Source organism: Phalacrocorax carbo, chromosome 9 (genome assembly GCF_963921805.1).
Source record: "Phalacrocorax carbo chromosome 9, bPhaCar2.1, whole genome shotgun sequence".
Taxonomy (NCBI): Eukaryota; Metazoa; Chordata; class Aves; order Suliformes; family Phalacrocoracidae; genus Phalacrocorax; species Phalacrocorax carbo.
In genome coordinates, this window is record NC_087521.1 from 28,819,391 (window position 1) to 28,832,803 (window position 13,413).

At 43.3% G+C, this 13,413-nt stretch overlaps 1 protein-coding gene across 6 annotated transcripts in view; it reads right to left on the reverse strand.

The window, feature by feature from the left end:
* The window catches only part of AKT1 (AKT serine/threonine kinase 1), a 74,585-nt gene that overhangs the window by 60,796 nt on the left and 376 nt on the right, over positions 1-13,413 (reverse strand). For 2 of the 6 annotated variants that reach the window (XM_064460899.1, XM_064460897.1), the window contains exons 2-3: positions 12,528-12,584; positions 6,463-6,640 (exon numbers count right to left, since the gene is read on the reverse strand). In XM_064460899.1, coding sequence (XP_064316969.1) covers positions 6,463-6,508 — 46 coding nt within the window. In that variant the 5' untranslated portion in view covers positions 6,509-6,640; positions 12,528-12,584. Of the gene's footprint in view, positions 1-6,462; positions 6,641-12,022; positions 12,041-12,527; positions 12,585-13,159; positions 13,297-13,413 lie in introns of those variants that run through there. The other 4 variants (XM_064460896.1, XM_064460895.1, XM_064460900.1 and 1 more) reach the window with 4 other exon arrangements.

Genomic DNA, 13,413 nt, shown 5'->3' on the forward strand with positions numbered 1-13,413 from the left:
ATGTACTGCCCTAAGGGCATCAAAGTCCTCACCAGCTTTTTCAGATGGTGAAGTCTAGGGCTAAGACTACTAACACGGAGCAAGTTTAGGCAGGGGAACATGGGCACAGGCAGGGAGTACAGGTGATGATGCTTTGGCAGGGAGAGCGCCAGCAGGGAACACTGGAAGGGAAGGAACCCTCTGGGATCCATACAGAGGCTGCAGGGAAGATATTTTCAAGTGAGGACAAGGCACCAAACTTAAAACACATGGCACAGCACCTTGCCTGAAACTGCTCCTGCAAGAACAATGAGCACGCTTTACACTCTTGCTCTCTCTTTATCTCAAAATAGCATAATCACTTAGTACTTTTTTCTTCCTAAATCTAAACCTGATGACTTCTTGATGTGCCTACTGAGAGAAAAAAAGAACAGAAAACCACACATGGGCAGCTTTTTTTTTTTCAATTTTTTTTTTCACAGACCTAGCTTTTCCTTCTCAAAAATGAAGCAACCATGAAAGGGAGGATCAAAGCCAATGCAGCCAGTTTCTGCATGATCCACTGTACCAAGCCTTCCCAGGCTCGCTTTAACAGAGCTTGCAATGTCCTAGATCACTCATTCTCAAATCTCTTTTAACAAGTAACAGTAATTTATTACACTACCTCACTTTTAGAGATAAAATTGAGAGCTACTTTGTTTCACTTCTGACGTACACTAAAACAGAATATGAAAGTAAACTTCCAGGACTGACATAAATAATGTGGCCATCAACATCTGAGCTCTTCCTCTTTGCCATTCAAAGCGAGAGTATGTTTGGTGTCACTCACATATAAGTTCCAGACAGTCAGTTTACAAGTACAGAAAAAAACATCTAACCTAGCATGACTTCTCTAAAGAACTGAAAGTATTTTGCAAAAAAAGTGGGAGAAAATATTGGAATAAAGATTTTTGGGGAGTAATTTTTACTGAAAAAAAACATTTGGACTTTACCCTTCAGAAATGTGAAGCTGTAACTTAAAGAATGGGCTTTCCTACACAAAAAAAAAATAATAAAAACTTTTCTAAAAGGAGACTGGAAACTAAGAAAGTTGGTAGTCTGCTCAGTGGAAGGAAGATGAACAATCTCTAGGCTACACCTGCTCTTTCAAAGACGTAGTACAGTACAGTTACACTGTACTAGGCAATTCTCAGCATCTGACTTCCCTGTCATGCAAAGCAGGCTTTTTACAGTACACTGGATCCAGCCTGTTTCCTATGATCTCTCCACAAATAATTCCATCAGATGAGATTTACCCTCCAAAAGTCTAGCTGACTAGCCATTATCAGCTCATATTTCTCCAGATGTTTTGTGATCTCATCCTTTCTTAATGTCTCTAGCATCTTGCCTACCACCAAGGTCAGATTTATTGGTTGACAATTTCCTGGTTCCTCCCCACTCCCTTTTTCCCAGAACAGGGCAAGCAAAATGGAAGCAACCAAGAGTCAGCATTGCAAAATTATTGCCCCTTGTGTTGAAAAAGAGACACACAAGAAAAACCACGAACTGACACAGCTTATCTTTTGCTTCCAATAAGAAGAGCAACAGATTTCCCTATAAACGCAACCTTTAAGCTCTGAAAATAGCATCGGCTTCTTTCCCTCTGTTACAAACTTTCCTACTCTGTTCTTTGCTCAGCCCCTATCTTGTTTCTTACCTTTCCTCTTCCCCCTAGTTTTTCATCTGAAGCTGCTGTGCCCTCTATAACTGGCACCTTCAGAGTTCAGATGTGTCTTCACATCCTTCGTGTCAGTGCCACAGCCACTCCTTTGAAATACCATGAAAGCCAGATGATCCTTGAACTAATCTGAACCTTGAAGTTTCTGGCTATACAGGTCATTCAGAAAGTGTACTGCTACATCCCAGGGACAGACATAAGCCAAGATAAAAAAAATAAAAACCACCCCAAAATAAAACACATGCACACACACAAAAAGAGGTAGGGAACAGGATGAGAACAGAAAAGTGAGAATAAAGAAGAGGTGAAGAAAAACAGCAACACAAAAGACCCACTGGCTTAAAAAAAAGTTAACTTCTGGTCGTACCTCCTAAGATCCTGTTTTGATTCATACTAACAGAATACTGGAAGTATGAACCTGTGCTTAAAATAACAAAGCTAAAGTTCACCATCTGTGCTACTCTGCTAGAGAAAGTTAAAAGAGCAACAATCAGCATTTAATCCCTGGCTTGTATTTTACTCATGGATCCTGCATTCATTTTATGCAGTGAAGCTATAGGAAGACAAATCACAATGGACTACTGCTTATTTATTAGGATGTCTCTATCACTCCGTTACAGAAATAATTCTCTAACAAAAAACAGTTAGTACTATTTCCACAAGTGGAATGAGTAGCTTTTGTATAATTTCTTATTTAAAGACCTCTAGTAATTTTGACCAGCTTGGAAGCCTGACTCCCAACCAGTCAGAGTTTTGCCTGCTTAAAGTCTGCACAAATTGACATTTGGAGGACTTGTTCTGGCTTTCACAGTTAAAATTACTGTGAAGTGTTTGTACACTGTTTAAAAACAAAAGCAAAAGTAGCTCCACATTTGCTACTAGATATGAATGTAAGAATGCACAGGCCTCTCCTGCTGCTCATAATTGCTTCAGCATTCTCAAAGTGAGAAATCAAGATTTCTATTTCCTTTTCTAAATGTCAGTGTACATTTTCCCTCCTCCCCTTTCCCTGCCTCCAAAAGGCTCCTTTTTCCATACAAGTTTATGTCCTAATAAGAAAACCGGACATACTAGGGAAGACAGAGATGACAGAGTATCAAAACGCACAATCCCCCTCTTTGTTAGCCTTGCAGAAAGACTTAAAAAAAAAAACCAAACAGGATGAAGGCTGAAGACAATAGAAAGACCTTTATAAACAGGGACCAGAGCAGAAAGGTTCAAGAAATCCAGTGATATCTTTAAAATGGATCAGTAAAGTAAATAAAATACCCTCGGGCATACCTCTTTTATCAAAAAAATCCCACAACACATGACCAAAATTAAGGACACTCATTACATACATCCAGAAAACCTGTAATCTCAGAACTCAACAAGCAGCAATTTGGGCACATGATTTTCTCCTTCCCCCTTCCTATTCAATCACAATTATAGCTGCACTGCATCGACCCATTTTCCCCATCCTTTCCCACTAAACAAATCTTCAGCAGAACACAGCCAGGAACTACATATTCTGGACATAAACATACAATACACCAACCCCACGTCTGAGTTGCTTCACGTTTTCAATGTGTGTGTTGGAACACTTCATCCATGCAGTTATGCAGAGTGGTTAATATTTTAACTAGTGTTTCTGTCTTCACACAAGAGTCTATCGCCGCGCTGTGATTAGAGTAACATTACCAAGTGCTGCCAATGGGGAAAGGGGGGAAGGGGGGTGGAAGAGGTTCATTCATGAATTCTTCTCTTTCTGCCTGGTTGAGGTTAGACATGTCATGAAGATGACTCTGGCCCCTGCACAAACAAACATCTGGGCTACTGGAAGTAGAGCTTCCTTTAAGAGACCAACTTACAGAACTGCCAAGAGCTCTCAGCCAGGCAGCGATGTTTAATTTCATTTCTCCATTTGTATTTTTAATGTTGGAAACAAAAACAGAAATATAAAGCATGCCGACAGAAGAAAACAACCCCACAATTCTAGAAAGCCCTGCTATTTCCCTGCCAGGCCAAAACACCTGCTCCTGCTAATGACAGCTTTATGCTTGCATACACCTGCCATCCAGGAGGGCTCCAAAGCACTTTGCAGCCTGATTTATATATACACAAATCGTTAAAACCACCAAAATTAAGCCACTGCTGGGGTGAGATGTAGCAACTGTTTAACTGCACACAGCCATGCTGTTCAACTGCTCAGGACATGAACTAAGAGACACCATACCCAACCAAAACTATGGGGGAACGTTAGGTAGAAAGAACATCCTTGCCCAACCTGGACTTCAGCCAGTCACTACTTAAAATATTTGCATGTAGAAAGCCCTAGGATCTTTAAAGAACACATGCAGTGCAACCTTCGGTTTTATAAATGATCCAGAAGACAAACAATATACATTTCCTATATCTAAAACCCTTCTTCAGCAGTCCCTCCCTGCAGTAATTACTGTTTATGCCTTAGCTTCAGAAGCTCACAGTATCAGACATCAGTTTTGGAAACATCCTGTGGTTGAAGCACTTGATCTTGCAGAGCCAGCAAACTGATAGGGTCTGGCAATAAATGTAGATGATTTTTTTAAAAAAAAAATCCTTTACAAAACACAGGCGCACACGAGTGGATCAGTTCTACCCCCACGCACCCCTAGCCAAAAGAACTGAATTTGTCAACTGATCCCAAAGCAGCTACAAAAACCAAGAGAGTAACGGAGCTGACACGCTGGCAAACTGGAGAGGAGAGCAAGCACTGCTTTCTAAAAACTCTCCTTGCATGCACAACACCGAATAAAGAGCTGCAAAGTCAATGAAGTGGAATGAAATAGGTGTCACCGCACATAACAAGAAGGCAAAAAGGCACTGGGGACAAGGTTAAAAGGATTAGGAAACCTGGCATCCAAAAACCACGAAGATACATTGAACAGTTTGGGTGTCTGGGCACAAATTTGCGGTCTCAAATATGCAGAACATGCAGAGTAACATTTTGGAAATGGAAATGTGTTCAGCAGATAATCTCATCATAATAGTATCAGCAAACCATCAGAGATAATAATCTGTTTCTCTAAGGTAATTTATAAAAAAAAAAAATCAGATGAGGGCATCTTCTAGGAAGACCTCCTCCAGAGGTCTCCTTACTTGAAAGTAGCTTTATCGTAATCCTACAAACAATGAAAATTCAATTCTCAAGAGTAGATACAGACAAGCTTGAAATACAGCATGACTGTTTTTCAGCTCCAGACACATCTGCCTCTGAATCATCCTGACAATACAATTCCATTTTCATACTTCTTAAAATAAATGTTTCTCCCCCAGATTTTTGTACAGTGTCCTCAAAATAACAAAATTTTTTTTTAAGTTACAGGTAGGTGCAGAAAGAATTTTAACAATAGACAGTTTAAAAGCCCCCTTAGCCTAAAAACATCATTTAAAACTAAAACCATCTCTCTCTGATTTGAAGAGTTTCTAGACTCATAAATGGGTCTGGATAATGTAATTCTGCATTTCTTTCTCCTGTTTTATCCAAACACAGCGTAATTCTCAAATACTTTATCAGAACAAGGTAGCCTAGGTACACCAGGATTACCAGATGAGTTATTTAAGATAATGACTGGAAAGATGTTTCTAACTGAAATAAACCAGAACAAAAACAAACGGAAAAATCTTTATCAAAACATTTTTACATCAAGCATCAGACAAGTTGCTAAACTAAGCTGCATATCCAGCTGTTAGAACTATATGTTTCCACCCTTTCAAAACACAGATTATCACCATGTTTTCTGAATTCTGAGAAATTCATTATTGTTGCAAAAGAACCATCAACCTTTATCAAGGTTAACGTATTTCCATTTTCTTCCAGAAATAATTATGCTACACCTTTGTACCTTCAGGCAAGTTGTTGCAAACCCCCTAGAAAAATCCTGAGTCTGCAGAACCACGTGAGCTTCCCTACTGCTGGAGCACACAGATTCTGTTTTTGGTCCAAAAATATGATGATATTATGGAAAGTACCTAATGCTGCTCTGACCTTTCCAAGAAACGATAGTAGAATACAAAGAAACAGATAAGTACCTTATAGGAGCAATGCTGTAGTTCTTGAGAACAAACCACCCCCCTAAAAAAAGAACAAACCCACTGTTTTGGGAATAAAACATTTACGAATGCAAAAAGCATAACGGTACACATAACTATGTTATTTCATTTTTGCCACCCAGTCAAGAATAAAGACTGTTTTTGAAAATCCAGCACCATTAGTGGTAAAAGAAATGCACAGAAGGCACAAACTCAAGGCTATTCTTCCTTTCTGGGACACTGGTACCAAGAGCAGTTCAGACACAAACAAAACCGCACATTCTCTAGCAAGTCTCTGCAAGAGCACAGCATTGCTTACAAAATACAGGCATATTTTTCACCATTCAAATGAAGATTCACCTCAAGACAATTCTATCTCCTAACACAAAAAGAAAAGCTACAGACCTATATATAAAACAAAATAATTTGCTGCAGTTTAACCTTTAACACTCTCAGCAGCATCTCCTTCAGTTGCTATCTTTATCATCATTTTCGAAGCAGCTGATGCAGTTTTCAGTGAACATGCACACACCCAAAGAAAACCCCTTATACGTGTGTTTTCTCAAACCCAAGAGAAAGTCACGCATGCTCCTTATATGCTGTTTCCCATTAGGGTGAATGGGAAAATAACAGACTATTTGAAGATATGCTGCTAAAGGACAGATCACTGTGTGGGAGAAAGCCAATCTACCGTCCTGGAGGGAAGAGACACTTACCTCGTTTGTGAAGCCACCCTTCCTTCACTATTGCTACTTCATTCATAATGGCAGGAATGTCTCTTGAAAAACCAGTTTATGCCAAAAGATCACCGTTGAAATTCCTGAACTCCAGCAGAAGGTTCCACAAATGGGATATTGGGTTTTTTTTTCCCGTTTTTCTCCTTCTCAGCTATTTCTAAAAGGATCAAAAGAAGAGCACACCATCATTTTGAAGCATGTCACATATGTTCAGTAAGGGATACAACAGGGAGTAGCTTTCATTGCTGGGTTGTTCGTTTGCAGGGGCGGGGCGGGGGGGGAGGTATTATTATTACAAATCCTAAACAAGGGCTTTGCTCTTCACAAGGATTTTTATATCTCGGTGGGTAGAGGTGCCAAAATATGTGCTTGCTAAAGTCCTGCGTCTTCACTGAGAAGACTGATGGTGGGCAGACTCACAACATCACCAGACACTGTCTGGATTAGAGATAGATGCAAGACCTTGCCCAGTAGACCCCCGTATCTCCAACAATGCCTCACTTTCCACAACAATAAAAATTCTGAGATTTCACAAAATCTAGGTTTAAATATTTCCTGGTACGTCATCTGGAAGGTTTCTTTACAGCCTGATGTATAGCAATGCGTCTTAGAGACATACCCCTAATAGAAAAAATCCCTAATACTCTCCTTCAGATTTTCATAACTTCAGTGTCATCCTGTTAATCACTCAGGTCTCCTCAACTCCCCCCCAAAAAGGTCTACTCTGATATTTATAACGCCTACCTCTCCTAGAGGCATACAAACAATCTCAGATAAGCTTACATACCTTTCTGTTATCCTAAATCAGACCTTATAGCATCCAGATCAATTTTATTGCTCTTCCCTGAATGCACCGCAGTTTGCTGGTGTCTTTCTCGCAATAAATTACACCTAAACACAACTTAGGATTTTTACCCCTCTGCTTTATGAAATGAAGTCCCTATCTAAATAGCTCAAAACTGCCGTATCTTATTGAAAATGTGTCTAGCTCATGGCTGACTACCACAGAAATGTTCTTCACATTTTTCTCCCTCATTGAAAGTAATCTCTTCCCAAATGCATTAGCTTTTATTATTTTTCTTAATTGGATCTGATTATTTTTCTGCTTGTGGTAGAAATGTTCTGTTTGTTTTTCTTTAATGACTTCTGTGCTCTCCGAAGTGTCCATACCACCATTCAGTTTGGTATTACTTGGGTAATTGGTGACAAAGTCCCAGCAATAACCAAGTTTAATAAAACAGAACCCAGCAGCATTTGTAACTCACTGCCAAAGACCTGGCTTTTACTGGAGTCTCTCTCCAACCACAGAGACATGACATTCTCACCTAACAAATACATATAGTCTCAGCATGCATTTGGCACGTGTGCATCAATTATCTCTGAACATGCAGGTGATAGCCATCCATCAGAAACTAGATTAAAAAGCAGCTAATTCCCCATAACTCACTAACATACAACCCTGGATGGAAGAACCAGGTGGCCAAAGTGAATCCAACCTAGAACTGAAACCCCAGCAGAGACAAGAGGGCTCTGTGCCGTACATCACCAGTGCTCTGAAACAGGCAGCCTTCAAAGCAAGGAGGTCAAATTTGAACAAGTCCCACCACTGCAAGCAGAAATGGAATGGGAGAAAGAAGGTCACTCCCCTGATACTTTGCCTACACCCTTTCACTGTTTATCGCTATTCCTCAGCTTTTCTACTAACACTTTATTTGCTAGTTTTTCCCCAGAAAGAAACTGGTTTGGGTTTTTTTTTACCAAATTACAAATGTGCCATATCTCACTGGTCTTAATTATCAGCTCCAAGAAACAGATAAGTCATTTGCCTGAGGGAGGGAAAACACATGAAAAACGACATTGAAACACGAGACATGTAAGAATTACTTAATTTCATAAATAAATATGAGAACACCGTATGCTGCAAAATAGACACCAGTAACCCACAGTTGCCAAAGTTACCTTGGAACAAACTCCTTTAGCTCCAGAGCAATTAGAATAGAACCCGACAAACATGGCAGGCTTTTGTTCTCCTTTCAAAAATGCATGCACAGCAGTCCTTCAAGCTAGACTTACTTGTTGATGTCAAGAGGAGACTAGACCTTGTTTAGAGGCTTCGTTTAAGCATCAAGCAATTTGCAAAGTGTTGAACAACACCCCTAAGATTACCACAGCTTACGTCTGGAAATGCAACACCCAGGTGTGAAAGTTAACGCTTCTAATGTTGTGCCATAACATACAGGGGGATTGTGTGACCTACCTCTGCATCTTGACTTCAATGATTCAGCTGCACTGAACGATCAACATCCTTTTCAATAACCATATGTAAAAATGGAAGCTACAAGCCAAACTAGCCTGTAGAAAGGTCCATCTTATTATTAAAAACAGAAAAAAGTGCAAACGTCCAAAATTCTGCAATCTGCAGCTAACTTACTCCAGGTTTTTCTGGGTTAACACTTGCCAAGATTACCACTTGGCAGCCTCCTGCTTGTCATCAGCTAAACTGTCATCTCATAATCTGAATTTGAATGACAATACAGCCCAAAAAAGCAGATCAACAAAGAAATCCAAAGTTCAGAGGAACTACTTTATCTACTCTCTGTGGTGTCCAGAATGTTTGGACTGCCTTTTCCCTACAATTGCTACCCAAGAAAAATTCCACACCTGCTACCAGGGATGTGTCTTCATCTGCCAGTCTCCTTCAAGGGGAAAGGGGTGGTGAAGGGGGTAGGGGGGGTACTGCAAAGGAGCCATGCACAGCAGACTGGGTAGCACACCACAGTGAGGTGGGAAAACACTAAATATTCCCTGACATCAACCTGCAGAATGGGCTGCACCTCAGTCCTTCAATCAGCTATTCCAGAGCGCTTATTTTATACAGGGGAATTTAGGTTAATTTTTCTTCACACCATGAAGAGCTGGGAATCCCTTCTCACTGTCCAACAAGATGCCCATAGACACAACTCCGAAAGAAGCAAAGCCACTCTACTACTATTTTAAAACATGCGTTCAAGCTGTGTCTAAATGTCTATTTTAGTAAAAGATGCTATTGAAGACAGTCGCATCAAGTAAGAGTAATTTCTCAAAACAGAAGAGCCAGTTAACTACAGGTCAATGTACTACTGAAGATGCGTAAACCAGGGGAAGTTCCTTTTCCATAAAACCCTTAGAGGGGAACAAAAAAAAAAAGGAATTATTACAGTCCTCATTTATGGTCATCTAGGAACGGTTCCCAGTGAACAGAAGCATCTGAAGTGAGTATGACCTGGCTGCTCCAGCCTGTGTCTGCACATGACTGAATACTGTCAAAAGCTAAACAACTCAGTCTTTCTCTTAGCTTTCTGTTTGCTTGATTTTCAATATGCTATTCTGTAATACCTTTTTCAATACTGAAGTATTCCTCATGTGGCTGAAGTACAGTAAATCATGAATGGCATGACATCAGCACCGTATCATGGTGACGCTGGTTTTACGCATGTATTAATTCCTTAAAGGTTATTAACTTCTTCATAAGTAATGAGATAACTCACTTCCTTAGGCGCTGCAGCAGCGAAACCTGCTTTAAGGAGTCAGACAAACCAATCGTCCAACAGAAGGTGGAGCAGAACTGTCTTTCCCGTATTTGGGAGAATCACATTAGAGCTCCTCTCATTCTCTTCCACTTACTATGCTCACCTTCTTTTGTCTCTACAAGATCAAGAGATGAATCTGTTCTCTTTGCCCTCTTTCCAAGATGAAATTTTATATTTGTTTCTATTCACACCCTAAAGCAGAGCAGGAAGAAAAGGAATTCTTCCGTAACGCTGAAGCTGAAACCTAAGCTTACAGGATGCAGGAGCATCTATGGTAATTACCTTGTCTATGAGGGAGAGTAAGCGAGAGACTGAAGGAGGATCAGACCCACCAAACTCAGCCCTGCCACTGCCTCACCTGGCATGTTAGACTGTGTCTAGGCTGTACTAGCTAGCCCAGATCAGAAAGCGGGTGACAGCAAAGCACGCTCCTGGCCAAACCTTTGCCTATCACACCACCAGTTACCAATGCCCACTGCCCTGGTGTGGCACAGTCCTGATGTTCCCACCACACCCTGAGCCCTAACGCACTACACATCCGTATGTGTTCCTGTAACACACAACAGCAGGACCAGGCAAAAAAGGATCCAGCTGCCCATTTGCCTGCCTTGGCCATGACACTGTCCTCAGAGCAGACCAGAGACACAGAAACTGGAGGGGGGGCAGAGGGGTGCACGTTTGGGCCCACGACATGGGATATCATGTACAACCTAAACTCTCTTCCCACAGCAGATCCTAGGGTAAGCTCACAGCTGACAGCCGATTACACCTGAACAGCACAGACACAACAAAGTTGGGCTACAGCCAGCATTTCAAGTGGAGCGTACAGATAGGTGTCCCCACCAGGCTTTGACCAGTGAAGTACATCTCCTGCATTATGCAAATCCTGCCTTGGGTGTTTCATGGGAGCGGCAGGCCCTCTAAGCACACAGTAGTAGCTTCGCACCATGACCCAGTTACCAAATCTGGGCAGAAAGCTTTCAAGAAAGCTTAGAAGAACCGGGCTGTTCCAGCATCTTAGCTTACTTCACAAAAACCCATTGTGGGCCATGAGTTAGGTGTGGTCACCAGTATTTGCTGCTCTGTGTTCTCTGTCGAATGACACCGCATCTAAACCAGTACTGCATGGCTGCACGTGCAGCTTATCACAAGGTTCAGAAAGGCTTCTCTGATACTAAGAGCTATAGGAAAAATGGTAAGTGGAGGATAAAAATCTCTGAAGTTGCATCCACTCTTCTTTCAATCTCTTAGCCTAATCTAGGTTTACAAAACTGTAATTTGAAATGCTTGTGCTCTCATGTCTCTGCTGATCAATAGACAGGAGGTTAATATTGTTCAGGTGAGGGGCCAGAGTTACGACATCCAGCTGTGCAAGCTGCAGCCGCAACTACAGTTTCATTGGACAAACTAAGCTGCCTATTTCAAAACTGAGCGATGGCAGAAAAGAGACTTCTTCATACCCTCTCTGTCAAAGATACAGGCCAGACAAAATCCTCTTTATGTTCCCAAACAAGAACAAGTCCTCTTACAGTTTATGCTCATATAATTTAAGAACTGTGCTGCTCAGAACTTCTGTACCAACTTTAAATGCATTTAATCAAACTCCATTTTAAAGTATTTGTAACAGAAGTGGTGTTCTGTCCCCAAACAAATCAAGTCAGTTGTGAACCTATTTAACTCTTAATGTCATTACTTACAGAACCTTTTTATAAGCCAGCAAGTGAATAATGGAGCTACAAGTTACTTGCAAACACTGGAGCAATTCTTAAATTTGATTTACTGCTGCTGCACACCAAAAACAGTCCTATAAACATCACACACAACAAAAACTCTCCTATTTAAAAAAAATCAAAGGTAGTTCCACAGTGTCTTTAAATCTATTAACTCAGACAAATGTTGTGGCTGTCATCAGGAAATTAACTACTAAATAAGAGTAATTACTAGTCATGCAGTATGTCAAACTTATTTACCTGTAAACAAATATTCTTCTGAATTAAGTGTTAGTAACTCCCCTTTATAACTGTATTTTGAAATGTACATCCCTCCTGTGGTATAAATAAAACAAACAAGAGCAAATCAGGGATTTGCTTCTTATACCTTAGAGGTGGTAGGAAAACAAAGCTAAAGAAAAAAAGTTAGTTTCCCCAAGGGGGCGGGGGGGGGGGGGGGGGGGACGACCAATAAGGTGCAAACTGCATTAGCATCAGTAGCATACTGTCAATAAACCAAATACAGAGTCGATGCATGTTCATATACTTGACTATAATCATGTATTTTACAAACAGAAGCAAAAGTCCTAGAAGTCTCCAGGAACATTTCGGCAACTGCAGAATTTCACCTGGGGGGATGGGGGACATCTCAAGGCAGCTCTCTATAGCTCTGCAAAACAAGACTGGGGGGGGGGGATGATGCATATCAAGCCCACAACCGCTGCACAACCACCTCGAGACACCGAATGCCCACGAAGATACTCACACTCCAGTCAGCAAACACCGACTGGTCCGCAAAGCGGAGCTGGGCTGAGCAGCGCGGCTGCAGAAGGCAAGGGGAGAAAATGGGGGCGCGTGAGGCGGTAGAGTGAGGGGGCACCTGGCGACTTTATCTGCCACAGTTTTAGAAATACACCCCGCCCCCCGCCCCCACCCCCCTTCCCCCGGGGATGCTCGGGCAGGTCCCGGGCGGCCGCAGCCCCCGCCGGCGCTGGGGGGCCGCGGCTCCCAGGGAGCCGGGGCGGGGGCGAGCCCGGGGGCCGCCGGGGGAGCCCCGCCGCCCTCTCGCACACCGCATCCCGGGGGAGCCAACCGCTCCCGTCCACCCCAGGCCCGCCCGCAGCCCGGCCCCCCGCGCCCCCCACCCCGCGGCGCCGCAGCGCGGCCGTGCCCGGGAGGGGGAAGAAGCCCCCCACCCGCGGCCGCGGCCTAGACGGGTCAGCGGCCGCCACCCGGGGAAAGGCGGAGGGCGGCCGCCCCCCCCTCCCTTCCCCTCCCTTCCCCTGCCGGCCCCGCACAATGCGGCGGGCACGGCGCGGCCGAGCGGAGCAGGCCCCGGCCCCGGCCCCGTCGCTTCCTTCCCCCAGCCCTTCCCAGCCGGGGGAGCGGGTCACTTACATGGCTGGAGCCCGGGGAGGAGGTGATGGGAGGGTGGCGGCGGCAGGGGAAGGGAGCCGGGGAGGGAGGCAGGGGAAAGGGAGGGAAGGGGGGAGCGAGCCAGCGAGCGGGGGAAGGAGGAGGCCGGCGAGGCGGGCTCTCCGGCGGTGCCGAGCGAAGGCCTCACTGGGCTCCCGGCAGCCGCCACCTCCTCCTCACCATCCCCGGGCGGCGGGCGGCGGGGCGGCTCCTCCTCCCCCTCTCGCAGGCGCTCG